The sequence below is a fragment of the Cibotium barometz genome, chromosome 58 (genome assembly GCF_041138505.1).
Source record: "Cibotium barometz isolate CiBa-2024 chromosome 58, ASM4113850v1, whole genome shotgun sequence".
NCBI lineage: Eukaryota > Viridiplantae > Streptophyta > Polypodiopsida > Cyatheales > Cibotiaceae > Cibotium > Cibotium barometz.
In genome coordinates this window covers 16477366-16495753 of record NC_141103.1, presented here as the reverse complement: position 1 = coordinate 16495753, position 18388 = coordinate 16477366, and the positions used below count along the sequence as shown (strand labels likewise).

At 44.0% G+C, this 18388-nt stretch overlaps 1 protein-coding gene across 2 annotated transcripts in view; it reads right to left on the bottom strand.

Annotated features, from left to right (window-relative positions):
* Positions 1–17309, bottom strand: part of LOC147605966 (uncharacterized) — a 28437-nt gene extending 11128 nt beyond the window's left edge. The window contains exons 1-6 of one of the 2 annotated variants that reach the window (XM_086792334.1): positions 17111–17309; positions 16244–16629; positions 5917–6115; positions 5643–5822; positions 283–363; positions 2–165 (exon numbers count right to left, since the gene is read on the bottom strand). In XM_086792334.1, the coding sequence (XP_086648460.1) occupies positions 2–165; positions 283–363; positions 5643–5822; positions 5917–6115; positions 16244–16599 (980 nt within the window). In that variant the 5' untranslated portion in view covers positions 16600–16629; positions 17111–17309. The remainder of the gene's footprint in view (position 1; positions 166–282; positions 364–5642; positions 5823–5916; positions 6116–16243; positions 16630–17110) is intronic. The other variant, XM_086792333.1, reaches the window with a different exon arrangement.
* Positions 17310–18388: the final 1079 nt, after the last annotated feature.

Below are 18388 nucleotides of genomic sequence, written 5' to 3'. Positions count from 1 at the left end.
CCCTCTGACTGGTAGTGATTGTCTTTTTGCTGCATCCATGACATCCTCGTAGCGTCTTAGGCTATCTTGAATACTGCAGTTTATATTCTTCTTAGAGAAAATCTCTGAAGCAGATGCAAATATAGCAACTTCTTGTGCACCTGAAGCAATAGCAGCTTCAAAGCCCTGCAAGTCATCAAAAAACTTTCCATTATGCAGCATGGTAATGGTAGCTTTTCTTTTAACGCTAGCATTGCAGTAGCATCATTATACATAATAGAAACAGATGGTGTGAGCACTTACTCTGAGATTTGGAGTGAGAACAGGGAATTGGGCACCCTTGAGTGACCTAACCCTGGCCATGACCTCCTTGGCATCTGCAAGCTGTAGCAAATGGCACAAAATAGAAGTATCTCTTAATTACTTTGGAAACTTTGCCTACAATTGCATACGTAGGTTACTGCTTACAAGATATGAACAATTAAAAGATAAATTTGAATGGTGATTCACAATCTCTCTTTGCAGCTGAGCATCTATAACTATATATAATAAAAGTAGGGTAGGTGAGACCACACATTTGATCCCTGCTATTGGATGGTCAAGAACAAGATCTAAATTCTGATAGTAGGATACCAGGTGAAAACAGCATATGTACATAAAATTTAACACACTAAAAAGTAGGGTAGATAAAACCGTAAGTTTGATCCCTATCATCGCATGGTGGTGGAAAAAAGGGTCACCAGTAGGGACACTATAATCTGGTAAGAGGATTTAATGTCTCGTCTAGAAATGAGACTAGAGAATGGACAATTGGATACAATGCTTTGTAAGATGGGAAATCTGTGTGTGTGTGTGTGTGAGCATTGCAAAGAGATCTTCATTGTCATTGATTCGTGCATGATAGTGAGTTGTAAATTGGAATCTAGCTGCCCATGGATATTGCCTAAAATTATTGGTTGTGATTTCATTTCTAGAAGGGACTGACCATCCTTGGCACCCGAAACTTATGAGTAATAATGTGTGCAAAAGCTAATAAATTGATAGTATTTTATACAATAAGTAAGATTGTAAGTATAAGCTTTCTGTTTTTCATGCTTCTTGAAAAGTGGTCAGCCTCCCACATACATCACAAACTTGCACCCTTGCAAGCATCTGGCACCATTGCCAGCAATCAGCCCTCCCCTCAGCAGCACCCTCAGCACTCAAGGCCTGCAGTTCTATGGACCGCCCTGGCACAGGCACGTCTATATGGTGAGAAAACAGCAGCACAGCTGAGCAGCTGTACGTTTTAGAATTAGTGCATCTCAGTGTTATGGGGTTGTCCCTATTTATTGGGGATTTATCTATTTTCTCCTTGTGTTATGAGTCGTGAGCAGGTCGGCCTGTTCCAGAGGCAGTTGGCCAGGTTCACATCCTCAGAGACCCTTTCGATGAACATGAAGATTAGTTAGACTGAAAGACCTTCCCGGAACAATAAAGGAAGGTCTCTGATTAGTTCTATCTCCGCAGAGGACCTTATCCCAGCGAATATACCCGAATCCCATGAGTGAATGGGAGGTTGAATCCCCATGAGATCTCACCTGAATGGCCTCATCTATCTATTCCTGGAGAGTAGTTTGGTCCTAAGACCCAGTCTTGTCAAGAATGGCCGTGATACTCCTGCATCATACGGCTCCGTCTCGAGATAGCTGATGAGTCCGCCCTTGCCATTCCTTCACGACAACTGTTTCCGCCCCAAACTTTATTTCATTGGCATGGATATCATGGTGGTGTTCAGCGGTCAAAAAACTCTTTGGAAGTAGCTATTACTAGGACAAACGTTACTAATCCTCTGGGAGTTAATGGACGTTTACGCCTAATGGCTCTACGAAGATTTTATTGGGAGTGTAGATTGTTAAGAGTTGGAATATGGAGCTGTCGTGGATTCCACCGGTATTTCTCAAATAGTTTCACTTCCTATGTAAGGGATCATTCAGTATCCAGAAATATCCAAAACTTTATGCCTAAAACCCCATGAGAATCGTTTGAGCCGGATGGTAGCAATAATTTAGATGAGTAGTCGTTGGAAAAAATGAACACGAATTGGAGCCTTGTGAAACGGAAGTGGCAGTTTATGGTAAAGGTGGGATTGACAAGTCAATAACTAGCTATATAAGGAGCCTCCCCATTATTCACTTCATCATCCAATCCCGTGCGCATTGTTCATCATCTCTTGCTGGCTATTGCCATTGTAAAGCTGTTTGCTATTATAAAAGGTGAACTTGTCCACAAGATCTCTCTACTCTCTCTCATGTTCAGTTTATGCTTCCTCCTGTGCATTCTCCAACATGGTATCATTCTCTTAGGTTCTGGCTGCTCCATGTCTGCAATCTGCTCGCTGTTTTATTCAACTGTGCTCTGCGTTTTGCTTCCATAGCTTCTCCTGGCTGCAGATCAGTCTCCTATAGTGGCTGCGTTTCAGTACCTTGCTGTGTTTTGTGGTCCAGCCACATTCTTCTTGCTGTCGGCCAGCCCTCAAGGCTGCGTTTTGCTCTACAGAGGCAGGTTGTGAAGTTTTTTGGCTGCGTTTTCTGCTTCAGCATCTCTTGGTGGTGAGTTTCTTGCATGAGGCGTTGCCAGACAAGTGTACATCTTCTTCCTCTTCCACGAGTCCCTGCTGTTCTGGTAGGAGGTTCCCAATGGTTCTAGGACTGTTTTGCTGCTGTCTAGCCTCTTTCTCTCTCAGGTTTGAGAGGGGGTTGATTGGTCCTGGTGCCTCACTTCGTTGGAAAGCACTCGAGAGGAGTTTTGGAGAGCTGAGATTTGTGTACTTTGTTGCTGTGGATATGGCTCCCCCCTGTACGCACAAGGATGACAAGTTGAACGGACCCAACTATGCTCATTGGAAGCTGCAAATGCGGAACTGGTTCATCCACAAGGTTTTGTGGGATATTGTTCAACGCAGTGAGAAGAAGCCCAAGCATCCTTAGAACTCTAGGATGTGGACTCAGGATCAAGAGGATGAATTCCTTGCAGAATTGCAAGACTAGGAGAATCGCGATTTGAAGGCGCATTCAGTGCTTGTGCGGACCATCACACAGTCTTAGGACACTCCCAAGAAGTATGTCCTTTTGTGTGACAAAAGAAACATCTTCCCTCCTTGTACTGAGAAAGCTCCTTAGCACTCAACTTGCCACCTGTCTTGCCTGCCTCCGCTTTCTGGTCTGGAGCAAGCTTAGACGCATTGTTCAAGTTCTTGGAGCCAGAGGCTCCCGAGCTCTGTCTTGGGGAAGACCCCGTCTGGTTCTGGCCTTTTCCCCCCGAGGCGGTAGCCTTGGGAGTAGCCGGCTAGGAAGTCTTGGGCTTGCCACCATTATGCTTCATTTGTGCACTCTGTGCAAGCGAGAGTGCGTCTTCAAAGGTGGCTGGCCTAAACATACTCACCGCCCACTAGATTTGCATGTCCAGGCCATACAAAAACTGCCCTTTCTTGTCCGCATCAGATAAGCCTAATTGCAGACATAAAGTCGAAATTCTATTGGCAAACTGAAGGACTGGTTGCGCGTTCTGACACACTCCCCTGAACTCGTCTTCGAGTCGCTCAAGGTAGTGGGGCGGTAGAAACCGCTGCTTAAGGTCGCAGACAAACTCGTCCCACACATAAGCTGCCATATCTAATCTGGTGTGCGCATGAGCCCATTGAGTCCACCAAGGAATGGCCTCACCTTCCAAGTACCAACAGGCTAAGATCACTCTGTCAGTATCTATCTTTCTAACTGCCGCAAAGTAAGCTTCAAACTAATGCAACCATGAATATAGAGTTGTGGGATCAAGTTTACCATTATACTTACTGAAATTCATTTTCTCGGGAAAATGATTCGAGGGCACCGCTGGTGTCAATCTGGCGTCCAAAGCTTGAAGGTAACGCTCATGTTCCACGCCTCACATGGCTTCGTCTTCACGTTGTCGGATCTCCAATGCACGCATCTGCAACTCAAGCAAAGAGCTCGGCTGCGGTCGTGACCCCGCGAGAGGGTCCCTGTGTCGAGGATCTGGAATCTGGGATACGGAAGGAGAGGGAGGAGCAGATGGAAAACGCGACGCTAGAAAACGGGTACGTTCTTCTAGAGCTTAAATCTGCGCCTTTTGCTCTTCCAACTTGGTTGTCTGGTCTACGATTGCTCGCATCATCTGCTGGAACATATCTGTAACACTCAAGCCTGGTGCCCTAGCTAGGCTGCCCGGTGCACTCTGGTCCCAAGGTTCTTGGTCTCTCTCATCGTCGAAGCTCGCCATAGCAAGAAAACGCACTTCCTTTCCGGAGCACAATCTGACCATCCACTGTGTGTGTAGGAGAGGTCCGAAGGCTTCCGGAGGCTGAAAACCAACCGTCCTTCGAGGGACAGGAGTCACTCCGAAAGGGGTAGTCCACCGACGTCTGAAAACCAATCACATTCTGGTTTCTTTGCTGAATGCTCTGATACCAATGTTGCATGCACGGAAGCCTTACTGCTAAATCCCTAAGCCTGATTAAGAACAAGATGCTAAATAAACATGATTAAGACAAAGGAGAGAAAAGAAGAGAGAGATTGGGTGTCAGGGTTTTCTCTATTTATATATGGCACAAAAAGGTTGATAAATGCTTGTACATGGTTTAAGCCTTGGTCAGCCCCATAAGGGTTGAACACTAGCCCTTCTACATAATTTCTATTGATGCTATAGAAGAATGAAAATGCTGCATGAACTTAATCAATGCTGAAATCTGATTTATGCTGAAATCTGATTTATGCTTATATATATGTTGGAGGATGCAATCGGTTAGCTGTCCCTACTGCTGTTGGCCAGTTATGCTGGACAAATATTCAGATTTGCTTCTCTTTAATGTTGTGCTGCTGCTGACAGGGTTCCATACCCCCAAATGTTGGTGATGATGGTGATGATGAAGATAATGATGCTATTGATGCTGCCAATGATGATGTTAATGATGTTGATGATGATGTGGCTGCTTATCTGATAATGATGATAAGGATTCTATTGCTGTTATGCTATTGATGGTGACCTAAATGTTTATCCTAACTGCTAAACTAATCAAGGATTAACACTGTTCATGCCATGGCACGGGCGTGCACGTGACAAAGCTGATGCTGATGCTAATACTGCTGATGGCTATGGCACGGGCGTGCACGTGACAAGGGGGGGATGGTAAAGTCCTTGAAAAATCCCATAATTGGCCTAAAAACATTCTAAATTTGCCATGCACGTATAGAACAAGTAAAATTTTCTGATCTTTGCCATTTTCGATCATAAAACCAAACATTTGCTTTGTAAAACCTGATTCAAGATTTTCAATTCTCAATGAAGATTTGAGTAAAGTTTCAAAAAATAAAATAAATTTGCAGCTGAAAAAATGGCTATGTAACACATGAAACCCTAAGTCAGGTAAGTGAGACCGCAAATTTGATCCCTGCACAATGAATGGTAGTCAAAAAGCAAGATTTCACCCTGACTATTGAACTGTGGGGGGAAAACGCATTTATACTAATAATTAAAAGAACATATTTAATTATGATTATAAATATTGACCTTGTCCAAATCCACGTTTTATTGGACCAGCTTATAGCAACAAGTCTACAAAAACATGTTCCAAAGTTCTATAAGCAACATAAGGAAGTCACTTAAGCTACCTGAGGAACCCATTTGGGTGACACAAAACTTGTGGCTTCTACCACCATCAAGCCTGCATCGGCCAGTCTTTTGATGAGCTCAACCTTCACATCAGTGGGAACTGCAGTCTTTTCATTTTGTAGACCATCTCTTGGCCCAACCTCCACAATCTTTACAAACTTAGGAATACCCCTAGTGACCTGCACACAAAGAATAAGATTTTAATTACCATTGCTGAATTGTAACCTTGATCATGGGAAAAAAGAAAATGTTTATCATTGAATCAAAGACAACCTTTCGAGCTAGATGTTTCAACCCCGCTTCATTGACTCCTGAAATATCAGATGAACCATTGGAATTGTCCCGCATATGCCCAGAGTCAAGCTCCAAGTAGTTCCTTTTCACTTTACACGCCATCCTCGGACTTGGAGTACAGATGAAAGAAGACTTCCATGTTTGCTGCCTCCCATTCTCCACTGTTGAAAAAAAACAACTACCAATCGCAAGAGGACAAACGTGCTACCATTAGGCATCCTGCATTTTTATCAATTCACTGCATCTGTTCATACACCTATAAAAGAAATGTGACCTGGATTCCCAGAAAGACAGATTATTTGTAAAACACTTCAATTGTTACAAAAATTTTCTATTAGAAAAATTTAAAAACTAAAATAACACCAAAAAACAATGTTTCGTATTAAGACATGAGTTGTAATGTGCCTACACACTTTTTGTACCATACACTCTACAGTGTAGGTGGAAACATATATTCAGTAGCAGGGTTGACAAAACCTTAAAAAACGTGCGAACAGCAGGAGTTTCGAAAGTTTCGATCCCCAAAGGCAAGGTACTGTATGCTTGTACATATATACATACATACAAACATTCATATTAGCATGCATACATACATACATACATACACATACAATATGTGCTATATGTATGTATGTATGTATGTATGTACTATGTACACATGCATGCATACATCACATACATACAAACATTCATACATGCATGCATGCATGCATGCATACATACACACATACAATATGTACTATATGTACGTATGTATGTATGCATGTATGTGTGTATATGTGAGTGGAAAAATGCCAAGTTTCTAAGGTATTATACTTTAGAAACGATACGGGTTGTACCATAAGTCTCACCTCATTTGGGACGAGTTTTAAACCAACTACGTTCAATAGTCTCTCTCACTCCATCGAAGCAAAAAGGAAGCAAACTTACTAAAGTTCAAGCTGCACGTAAAGAAGGCAAATGTGTTGTTTTCTGCAATGGAAAAGCCCTCGTTCGAATTTTCACAATCCAAAATCACCTACTCGTCCAATTGCACTTGCTGTTGACATAGTCTCACTAACATCTGACAACCTCCAATCTAGCATTGCTGTAAATGCTGCATCGCCTAGTGCCATAGAAGATGAACACTAGGACTTCTTTTTTTGCTTGACTTGATGTTTCTTCTCTCAGACCAGAAATGAACTCACAAATGAAGTTCTTACAATATTGGCCCACTCAGCCCCCCATGTACGAGGCAACCTTTAGGGACAAGATCTGGAGAGAGAAAGGGCACACTCACCTGAGTGCGACGTGGACATGCCTCTACCCATTGGCCAACTTAGACGTCGAGAATGCGGCCGGATTTATGTGTTTTTAAGGGCTATTGTGCTAGATATTTGTAATATTGTCTAGGTGCCCAATAAGCAACTCAGTGTGGACAAAGTTATTGGGTTATTGTGTGAATACACTTAGTTGGACATTATTATTAGGGTTGACAGCCAACTCACCAATACTACAAGTGAGTATCTCTATTCAGATGAAACCGATCCCGTCAAGTGGGAAAGACTCAGTTGGACACCTACACGTTTAATAGCACAACTTTTAAAACCACAAATATGAAATGGACAACTTAAAACAACTTGAAATTTAAATGAACAGAAATGGAAAGATGGACACCAGCACTGGGGCCGGAACGGGCCGACCCCCCCCTCAATATATGATATATTTATTGGGAGTATTTAAAGAATACAATGCTCCATGGGTTCTGAGAACCAGATGATGTCCATGTACATATGAAAACAGTATTAAACAAATAACTCGAATTTCGATGTAGAAAAACTCGGAGCAGAACGACCACTAGTGTGGTCCAATCACTACGGTCCTGTGCTTTCACTGGACTCCGCGGAGAGCACCACACTGGTGTTCCGAGGCCACGCACAGACAGGCGCTCTCGTACTAACGCCTGGCTCTCCCGATCTCAGCACCTTTGGACCGAGGTTCGCCCATATAGCTTGGACAACCCGGCACCGAATGGGTGTAGGCCGAGCGGGACGACTCTTTTACCAGATTTAAACATTAAATGCTTTACTCAAATCTGAAAATCACTTACTTGTTGTGGATGACAGGAGGAAGTCCAATACCCGAGGTATTTGTGAAGAAGAAACAGCCTCCCTATGATGAAAGGAGATGCCGCCTATGTAAAGGAGGCACAACCGCTTGCAGAGGAGAAAACAACTATCTCTGTGCAGAACACAGCCGCCTGCTGTGGAGGAGGAGGCGTAGCCGCCTGTGGAGAGAACGAGCAGCCCACTGGAGATGGAGTGCACAGCCGCCTGCAAGTAATGATGCTGTGCACAGCCGCCTGCAAGGGGCAAATATGCAGCCTGAATAGTGGCGGTCAGTCGCCTGCAGAGGAGGTACAGCCGTTCAGAGAGAGCCGCCTGCTGTAGGTGGTACAGCCGTACAGAGAGAGCCGCCTGCTGTAGGTGGTACAGCCGTACAGAGGGAGTTGCCTGCAGGGCAGTAGCAGCCAGCAGCAACAATTCTCAATCGCCTGTAGAGGGGCAGGTACAGCAGACGCCTGGGGTAGTAGGCGCAGCAGCAACAGGTTCAGCCGCCTGTACTGCTGTGCAGTTCGCAGCCAGCCTGTAATAAGAGTGAAAGCAGCCGAGTAGGAGGTGGTTGCCAGCACTCAGCCGCCTGCAGCAAGCTAGTCGCCAGCCGGAAGAGCAGCCAGCGCCGGTTGATGAAAATCCACGCCAAAGAGAAAAAAACGATTTGATGCTACGCTTGAAGGAGGCCCTTTCTTTTTAATAAAATTAATGTGGAGTATAACTCCACGTTTGCATGAGGGTGGGGGAGTTTGGGTAGGTGCCTTTGCCCACCCCCACACTCACTTAAATGGGGCTCCCCACCTTGGCCCCAAAGTGGGTGCCCAAAGTGGTGCCCACATTTAAATGAATGTGAACACTTCACCTTATAAATCAAAGGGTTAGTATTAAAAACATTTAACACAACATGTACCATATACTTACCACCTGTTCACATGCACTGAAACTTGTCAGAATACAGGGCACACTTCACGACTCACTGGCAGGCGTCCCCGCTCAGTAAGTAACTCGTCAGGCAGGCAAACACACGAATACATGTCATGCGAAAACAGTTTCAAACATGCAAAATATGTGTGCATGTGCAAAAGTAACATGGACATATCTCCCGTTCATGGAACATGTACAAAATATTTGTCGGCACAAAACTGGCACGACATTTATTACATAAAAACCTGGTCTTCCTATGGAGTGACAGTCCCATAGGTAAGACACAGTTCCAGGCACGAGTTTCCCTAGGTGTGACAGTCCCATAGGTAAAACACGGCACGAATACTGGCTCTTCCATGGCGTGACAGTCCCATGGATCGAACACAGTCCAGGTCATACACGGGTGGCACTGATCTGGCTCCCGTCCATACGACACCATCCTGCTAACACACGGGTGGCACCAGTCTGGCTCCCGTCCATGTCAGCAAAATACTGGCCTCTTCACACGAGACACTGGCCTGGCCTCAAGTGAACGAGACGCAAAAATGTGGGAATGGACCAAATGGTCGGCCAATTGGTGACATCCCCCCGGGCTTCTAAAGAGTTGACCTCAACTTAAAAGCCTCAAGATATGCCTGCAACAATTGCGGATAATCTGCAAAATAATCCTCATTTACCGACTTGGCATCAATAGGCAAATAATTCTTAAACTTCACAAGGTATCTCCTGGAAAGCTTTCCTGCAGGTAGCTTTCTCTCCTTGTGAAAAACAATCTGAAAATGAAACATGGAAAGAAAATTCGCCATTCTCATTTGCTTCTCTGAAAGCTTGGTTTGAGATAGAAAGTATCTCAAACTTTGATGATCTGTCTTGACCACAAATTCAGCCCCAAGAAGGTAGTGTTTCCAAATCTTTAAGGCGTGAATTACAGCCAAGAGCTCTTTCTCATAGATATCCATATGAAGCTCAGCATCATGCAAACGACGACTCTCGTATGCAACTGCATGCCCTTCTTGATTTAGGACAGCTCCTATGCAATCACCACAAGCATCACATTCAACCACGAATGACTTGTGCAAGTCAGGAACTATCAATACTGGACCACATATGATCGCATGCTTGAGCTGCAAGAAAGCATCCTGTTCCTTTGAAGTCCATTTGAAAACAGTTTTCTTCTTCGTGAGATCATGTAGAGGAGTGGCAATCATAGCAAAATGCCTTATGAAACGCCTGTAGTACGAACATAATCCCAGAAAACTTCGTACTTGATGTACGTTTTGCAGTTCGGGCCAATTCCGAATAGTCTCTATCTTTGCAGGATCCATTGTAACTCCATCCTTGGATACAATATGTCCTAGATAATGAATCTCTGAAAGGAAAAACTCACTTTTCTTGGCATTGACGAAAAGTTTATGCTTCCGCAACTCTTCGAACACTGTGACCAAATGAGTTCTGTGTTCCTGCTCATTCTTGGAGAAAACCAAGATATCATCAAAGAAGACTCCTGTAAACTTACGATGGGATCGGAATATCCTATCCATCATACGATTAAAAGTAGCAGGAGCATTGGTGAGACCAAAAGGCATTACCAAGAATTCATATAATCCGAAGGCTGTCCTGAATGCAGTCTTATGGACATCTTGTGGCACCACGCGTATCTGGTGATAACCACTCTTCAAATCAAGTCTGCTAAAGCAAGCTGAGCCATCAAGCTTATCCAAGATATCATCAATACGTGGAATAGGAAATCTGTTCTTGATGGTAAGCTTGTTCAAAGCTCTATAGTCTACACACATACGGAATGATCCGTCCTTCTTTTGAACAAGAAGCACAGGAGAGCAGTAAGGTGAGGAACTGGGCTGAACCAAACCTTTCTCTAAAAGCTCGTTAACCTGCTTCATAATTTCTTCTTGTTGTGCAGCACTCACTCGGTATGCGGGTTTGTTAGGTGGAGAACTACCTGGCACAAGATCTATGCAATGATCTTCGGGCCTTTGGGGAGGTAATTCACCTGGCAATGAGTCAGCAAAGCAGTCTTTGAATGTATTAAGAAAATTCAGCCTATCATTAGACATAGCATCCACACTTTGATGATTTGGCACAAGACTATCACGCACAAAAACCAAGTACGCTGAAAGACTCTTTTTCATTGCTTTATTAATTTGGATGTGTGATACAACTGGGATAGAATCCCCTTCTTTGCCAGCATCAATAAAGTGCATGCGGCCTTTATGCATAAAAGAAATCATATTGGACTTGTAGTCTTTGCGGGGCTCAAGCCTATGATGCCACGGCTTGCCCAACAATGCATCACATCCATTCAAAGGAGCAACTAAGAAATGCTCATTGTCAAGGTAGCCCTGTATATGAATACGCAACTTCCCAATCAAAGGGGTAACCTGCACCTCTTTACCAATGAATGCAGCTTCGGCTTCAATCTGAGGTCCCATGCTTTCAACCTCAATACCCAATGCAGCTGCCATTTGCATAGAGATGAAATTGTCAGTTGCACAGTCATCAAACATGAATAGTGCGGGCTGATCCTTAACTTGCCCCCATGCCTTGCAAACCATTCTCTCTTTAGCATCATGACCTGTATTACCTTGCACATCAGGAACTGCATGAACATTTGCTTTAGTATGCTTGTCCTCGTGCTTTGGTTTGCGATCTGGGCATTGCCGGAACATGTGGTCTTTGCTACCACAAGAAAAGCATTTTCCATCCTTAGCATATTGCTCTCTTTGCTCCGGGGTTAATCCAAATTTGTTCTTTCTTGGGCCCTGTTCTTTATTTTCAGCTTTACCACCCTTGTAAGGCTCCCGGAAGTTCTTTTTAGGTGGCTGTCCACCCTTTTGCTGATTTGGGGCAGCCTTGTCCTTTGCCTTGGAACCTCCTTGATCTTGCTTGATCTTGAGCACCAATTGCTCTGTAGCAAGGGCAGAAGCTGTGAGTTGCTGCAACGTATGTTTTGGGTGCAATTCAATACCTGATCTATAAGCAGGTTGCAATCCAGAACGAAACTTCCTCTTTCTTTCCTCCTCAGAGATTAGCATGAAGGGAGTCACTTCCAGCAACACTTTCCAGAATTTGTTCACATACTGTTGCACACTCTCATTATCTTTTTGTTCCAGCCTGTCCCACTTTTGAGTGAGAGTTTGCTCTGCATTGGGTGGCAGGAACTGAGCATAAAATCTGTCTTTGAATTCCTTCCAAGTAGAGATGGGATCCTTGGTGATCTTTTCGGTGATCCACCAATGAGCAGCAGTGCCTTTCAGAAACATACTAGCATGGCGCACCTTCGATTTTTCTGTAAAGTCTTCATCGCTAAAAGCAATGTCGAACTGTGCCACAAACGCTAGCACCTTAGAAGCATCATGTTCACCATGAAAGACATCAAATTTGACAGATTTATCACCTGCTTTGAACTCCTTGAGCTTCCTGGCATGAGGCTCATGGTCCTCTCTTTTTCTTTTCCCCTTATCCAACGGGGTAGCCCTGTCTGCATGGGCTCCATGGGCCGTCATAGAAGCTTCATGGGGCACGGTGGCATGTGCTCCACGAACTCGAAGCTCAGATGCATGTGACTTACCTGCATATGGCATGGTCTCTCCATGAGACAACTCAGAAGGCAAAATTTTTCTGGAAGCAGACCTGTCACCATGAGATACATATCTTGCATGCATGTGACTTTCGTGCCCTCCATGAGCACTGGCATATATTTCTGTCAGGCTTAGTGCCTTGGGGAGAGGATGCATGACGAGAGGTGACAGTCACCTCTTCCTTTTGCATAAAAGATTTCAGCCTCTGGGATGCAGGATCTCCATGCTTTAAACGAGGTGGATTTCTGAATTTTAACTCTCCGTCATCCCCCTCTTTGATATCACCTTTGCGAAGGAGATAGGCAAGTGCCAACTCCCTTGGTTTCTTGCCCACTTCACGAGCCATTGATTCAAAGGTTACATCAACCATAGCATCAGCCTTCCTGGCTTCAATAGCACTTTGCAGATGAGGATCTTCATGCAAAAACTTCAATTCTTGCTCTTGAGCCTGCAAAAGTTTTCTCATATGTTCCATTTCGGCCCTCGTAGCATCAGGGTCTTGTTCAAGCATAACTGTCTTTCCTGGAGACAGTTGACCTTTGGATTCACTATCCAGAACCCTTTCAAGAGGCTTGTGTCTACCTCGCAGGGCATCAGACCCACGAGAAGCACTAGAGAGACCCCTCGAATTTGGTACTTCCAAAGGGTTGCCTTGGCTGTCCATTGTGTTCAAAGTTTGCTAAAAGCGGGATGTCCAATACACAGGTTCGTTTCCCCACTAGGAAGAGAGAAACAACCGTGCTCTGATACCAATGAAACCGATCCCGTCAAGTGGGAAAGACTCAGTTGGACACCTACACGTTTAATAGCACAACTTTTAAAACCACAAATATGAAATGGACAACTTAAAACAACTTGAAATTTAAATGAACAGAAATGGAAAGATGGACACCAGCACTGGGGCCGGAACGGGCCGACCCCCCCCTCAATATATGATATATTTATTGGGAGTATTTAAAGAATACAATGCTCCATGGGTTCTGAGAACCAGATGATGTCCATGTACATATGAAAACAGTATTAAACAAATAACTCGAATTTCGATGTAGAAAAACTCGGAGCAGAACGACCACTAGTGTGGTCCAATCACTACGGTCCTGTGCTTTCACTGGACTCCGCGGAGAGCACCACACTGGTGTTCCGAGACCACGCACAGACAGGCGCTCTCGTACTAACGCCTGGCTCTCCCGATCTCAGCACCTTTGGACCGAGGTTCGCCCATATAGCTTGGACAACCCGGCACCGAACGGGTGTAGGCCGAGCGGGACGACTCTTTTACCAGATTTAAACATTAAATGCTTTACTCAAATCTGAAAATCACTTACTTGTTGTGGATGACAGGAGGAAGTCCAATACCCGAGGTATTTGTGAAGAAGAAACAGCCTCCCTATGATGAAAGGAGATGCCGCCTATGTAAAGGAGGCACAACAGCTTGCAGAGGAGAAAACAACTATCTCTGTGCAGAACACAGCCGCCTGCTGTGGAGGAGGAGGCGTAGCCGCCTGTGGAGAGAACGAGCAGCCCACTGGAGATGGAGTGCACAGCCGCCTGCAAGTAATGATGCTGTGCACAGCCGCCTGCAAGGGGCAAATATGCAGCCTGAATAGTGGCGGTCAGTCGCCTGCAGAGGAGGTACAGCCGTTCAGAGAGAGCCGCCTGCTGTAGGTGGTACAGCCGTACAGAGAGAGCCGCCTGCTGTAGGTGGTACAGCCGTACAGAGGGAGTCGCCTGCAGGGCAGTAGCAGCCAGCAGCAACAATTCTCAATCGCCTGTAGAGGGGCAGGTACAGCAGACGCCTGGGGTAGTAGGCGCAGCAGCAACAGGTTCAGCCGCCTGTACTGCTGTGCAGTTCGCAGCCAGCCTGTGATAAGAGTGAAAGCAGCCGAGTAGGAGGTGGTTGCCAGCACTCAGCCGCCTGCAGCAAGCTAGTCGCCAGCCGGAAGAGCAGCCAGCGCCGGTTGATGAAAATCCACGCCAAAGAGAAAAAAACGATTTGATGCTACGCTTGAAGGAGGCCCTTTCTTTTTAATAAAATTAATGTGGAGTATAACTCCACGTTTGCATGAGGGTGGGGGAGTTTGGGTAGGTGCCTTTGCCCACCCCCACACTCACTTAAATGGGGCTCCCCACCTTGGCCCCAAAGTGGGTGCCCAAAGTGGTGCCCACATTTAAATGAATGTGAACACTTCACCTTATAAATCAAAGGGTTAGTATTAAAAACATTTAACACAACATGTACCATATACTTACCACCTGTTCACATGCACTGAAACTTGTCAGAATACAGGGCACACTTCACGACTCACTGGCAGGCGTCCCCGCTCAGTAAGTAACTCGTCAGGCAGGCAAACACACGAATACATGTCATGCGAAAACAGTTTCAAACATGCAAAATATGTGTGCATGTGCAAAAGTAACATGGACATATCTCCCGTTCATGGAACATGTACAAAATATTTGTCGGCACAAAACTGGCACGACATTTATTACATAAAAACCTGGTCTTCCTATGGAGTGACAGTCCCATAGGTAAGACACAGTTCCAGGCACGAGTTTCCCTAGGTGTGACAGTCCCATAGGTAAAACACGGCACGAATACTGGCTCTTCCATGGCGTGACAGTCCCATGGATCGAACACAGTCCAGGTCATACACGGGTGGCACTGATCTGGCTCCCGTCCATACGACACCATCCTGCAACACACGGGTGGCACCAGTCTGGCTCCCGTCCATGTCAGCAAAATACTGGCCTCTTCACACGAGACACTGGCCTGGCCTCAAGTGAACGAGACGCAAAAATGTGGGAATGGACCAAATGGTCGGCCAATTGGTGACATCAGAATTGTACATGTTTCATGTAAGTAATACATGGTAGCTTAGGTCATCTCTCTCTACTGTGTATTGAGCACGAAGAAGCAATTTGTGCATGGACTTAAGTCTTTGATCGCATTCAATTAATTCATAATCAACTTGACAGCTTGGCAGGCTGCGTTCAAATGCAGAAAGAACATTGCAAGTACTCAAACCTTTTACATGCAATCAATGGTCACTATCAGTCAACTAGTCTGAAAGCATTCACATGAACAAAATTCAGAGTCCCTCAAAGTCAACAGTCTTCCAAGTCAGAAAAGGTTAGACAAGGTACTATATTTGGGGTGTCAATCTTTTACTCGGCGATATAATCTTCCAGGCAGTGATCAACCTACATAGTTTTGAGAAGTAGTATTTAACAACTTCTGATTTTTGCATGTTTTGCTCCTAATTTCTTGAGGTGTTTTTCTGCTTGTTGCCTGATTAGTAAACATACACTATAAGCTTCAACTGCCATTGTATGAGAATGAGGAAAAGACCTTGGCCCACCTTGTCCTGTTCTGCACACTGTGTTCCATTAATACACATCACTTGGATTGCATGTAGAAAGAGGTCAAAACATGGGAATTGATGATGGAACATTAAGAGCTGCTGGTATACACATCAACATACGAACATGCCATAATCAATGGTTCATCATACCTTAAAACATAGGAGCTCAAACCTACACCCCCCCCCTCTCTCTCTCTCTCTCTTTCTCTCTTTGTGTGCATGCATGCGTGTGTGCGTGTGCATGCGTGCTGTTTGAACATGTACATAATACCCTCCTATCTCACAAAATATATACACGATGGCAGACACATGCGCAGAAATTACTAACCTGTCATTCAGGCCCTCACATGAGGGGCCATGGTCCCTTTCAGCCAAAACAAAATTCGCGCAATTGTTGTCACGATGGCTGGGAGTGCACTTGTCAACAAATTGTGGTGCTAATCTGCCATCATACACTCGTCTTTCACCTGCTTCTACTATCCCATTGTTAAAAGAGGCTGATTTGCCAAAGTTTGACAAGAGAGTAATGGCCTTCCCCAAATGTGAGGTTCTGGGCATACGCTCGAATGTTACAGGCTCCTCTAGGCTTGACATCTTTGTGCTCTGCAGCAGGTTCGAGGCTTTGAAAGCCTTTGCTGCAGAGCCAAGACGCAACCTGTGTCTGCAAGCCTTTGCAATCAACATTCACTTCAGATATCCGGAATCTGTAACCCTCTGTTACATACAATGCAATGGGACGGAATTTAGGAAGGCTTTCTTGGTGAAAAAAATGCAGAAGACAGAAAAGCTTTGTGGAAAAAAATGATCAAATTTGTGTTAGCAGTAACTAGTACTGCTAGTCAGTGACAAGGAACCTTTGAAAACACACACACACACACACCCTTGATTGAAACTGTTAAATTGATCAAGATACTAAGTTACAGATCAGGTTTATGCTATGGCAACCTTATATACAGGTTTTGATGATCTTCTCTCAATTCAAGCCAAAAAAAAAAATATCAGGCAGCGAAGCAAAAACACCCTTAATCACAAAGAAATCCTCTTTTTAAATAAAATAAGAAAAGCATAGAAATCAATCTAAGAAAATAAGGAAAAGCAGAAACAAATCTGCAACCAAAAACAATAAAAATCAGAGAAGCATAGGAATAAATCTGTAAAAATAAGAAAGGCAGAGAAAAAATCCAGGGTTTGTTACCTTGGTTGGTGTGGCCAAGACCGAGGCGGAGGTGGGAGAAAAGCTGGGTTGTAAGGTAGATGGAAGCAGGTAAGAAGAAATCAATGAAAATAATGGCCTGCTACTTAGAATTTAGAAAACAGTGAAAAAAGAAGGTCATGGGTCGCCCTCTCTCGTGCACGTCAATGGCGTGTGGCTCGCCCCTTCGCTACACTCGGGCATAAAGTTTTTGCTTGTATGCATATGTCAATGTGTATGCATGTATGTATGTGTATGTGTGTGCAAGCGTGTGTATACTTATGTATTTTTATGTGTGGTGTGTGTTTGTATATATACGCTGCGTGCATGTGTGTATCATGTGTTATCATGTGTATGTGTATATGTGTACGTGTAAGTGTTCATGCATGTGTATATGTGAGACTCTCTTACATAGACATATATCTATGTGTCTCTCTCTCTCATAAGTTCTCTTTTCTTTATGTCTCTGTCACATGCAAAGACACAACCCTCTTACACCCATCTTGCATACACACTCTCACACACATAGAAACTCTCTCTCTCTAACACACACACACACACACACACACGCCCTCCACACGCACATGTGTGGCTGTGTGTGTGTTGATATATAATATTATTATATATTTACTATGATTTTTATATCATTATTATTATATATTTACTATATATATATACATAATTTTCTTATTTACACTTACTATTATATATAAAGCATTATATTATAATATATTAATATAGATTTAATATACAAACTTATTTAATATCCTTACTTGTTATATGTTTACATATTGTTATTATTATTATTATATATATATGGGACATCTCCCTTCATGAGTGCTTGATTAGTTACTCTCAAGTGGTCAGGTGTGTTTATATTTGCATCACTTCCCCTAGGTGCTCTCTAGCTACTCTTAAGTGGTAAAGCGAGCTTACAAACACATAGATTTGCCTACTCATTTGGTGGATTAACATTTGGATTTGGACATGGGACATCTCCCTTCATGAGTGCTTGATTAGTTACTCTCAAGTGGTCAGGTGTGTTTATATTTGCATCACTTCCCCTAGGTGCTCTCTAGCTACTCTTAAGTGGTAAAGCGAGCTTACAAACACATAGATTTGCCTACTCATTTGGTGGCTTAGAACATATCAATTGATTAGGTTAGGGTAGTCGTCGTTGGTAACTCCTTTCTTGGATCTTAGGCTTGACTCTTGGCTCTCTAATTGCTTGTCCTTGCTTGTCTTTGTGTCCACATTTTGGCGGTCTTCTTCATTGTGCCT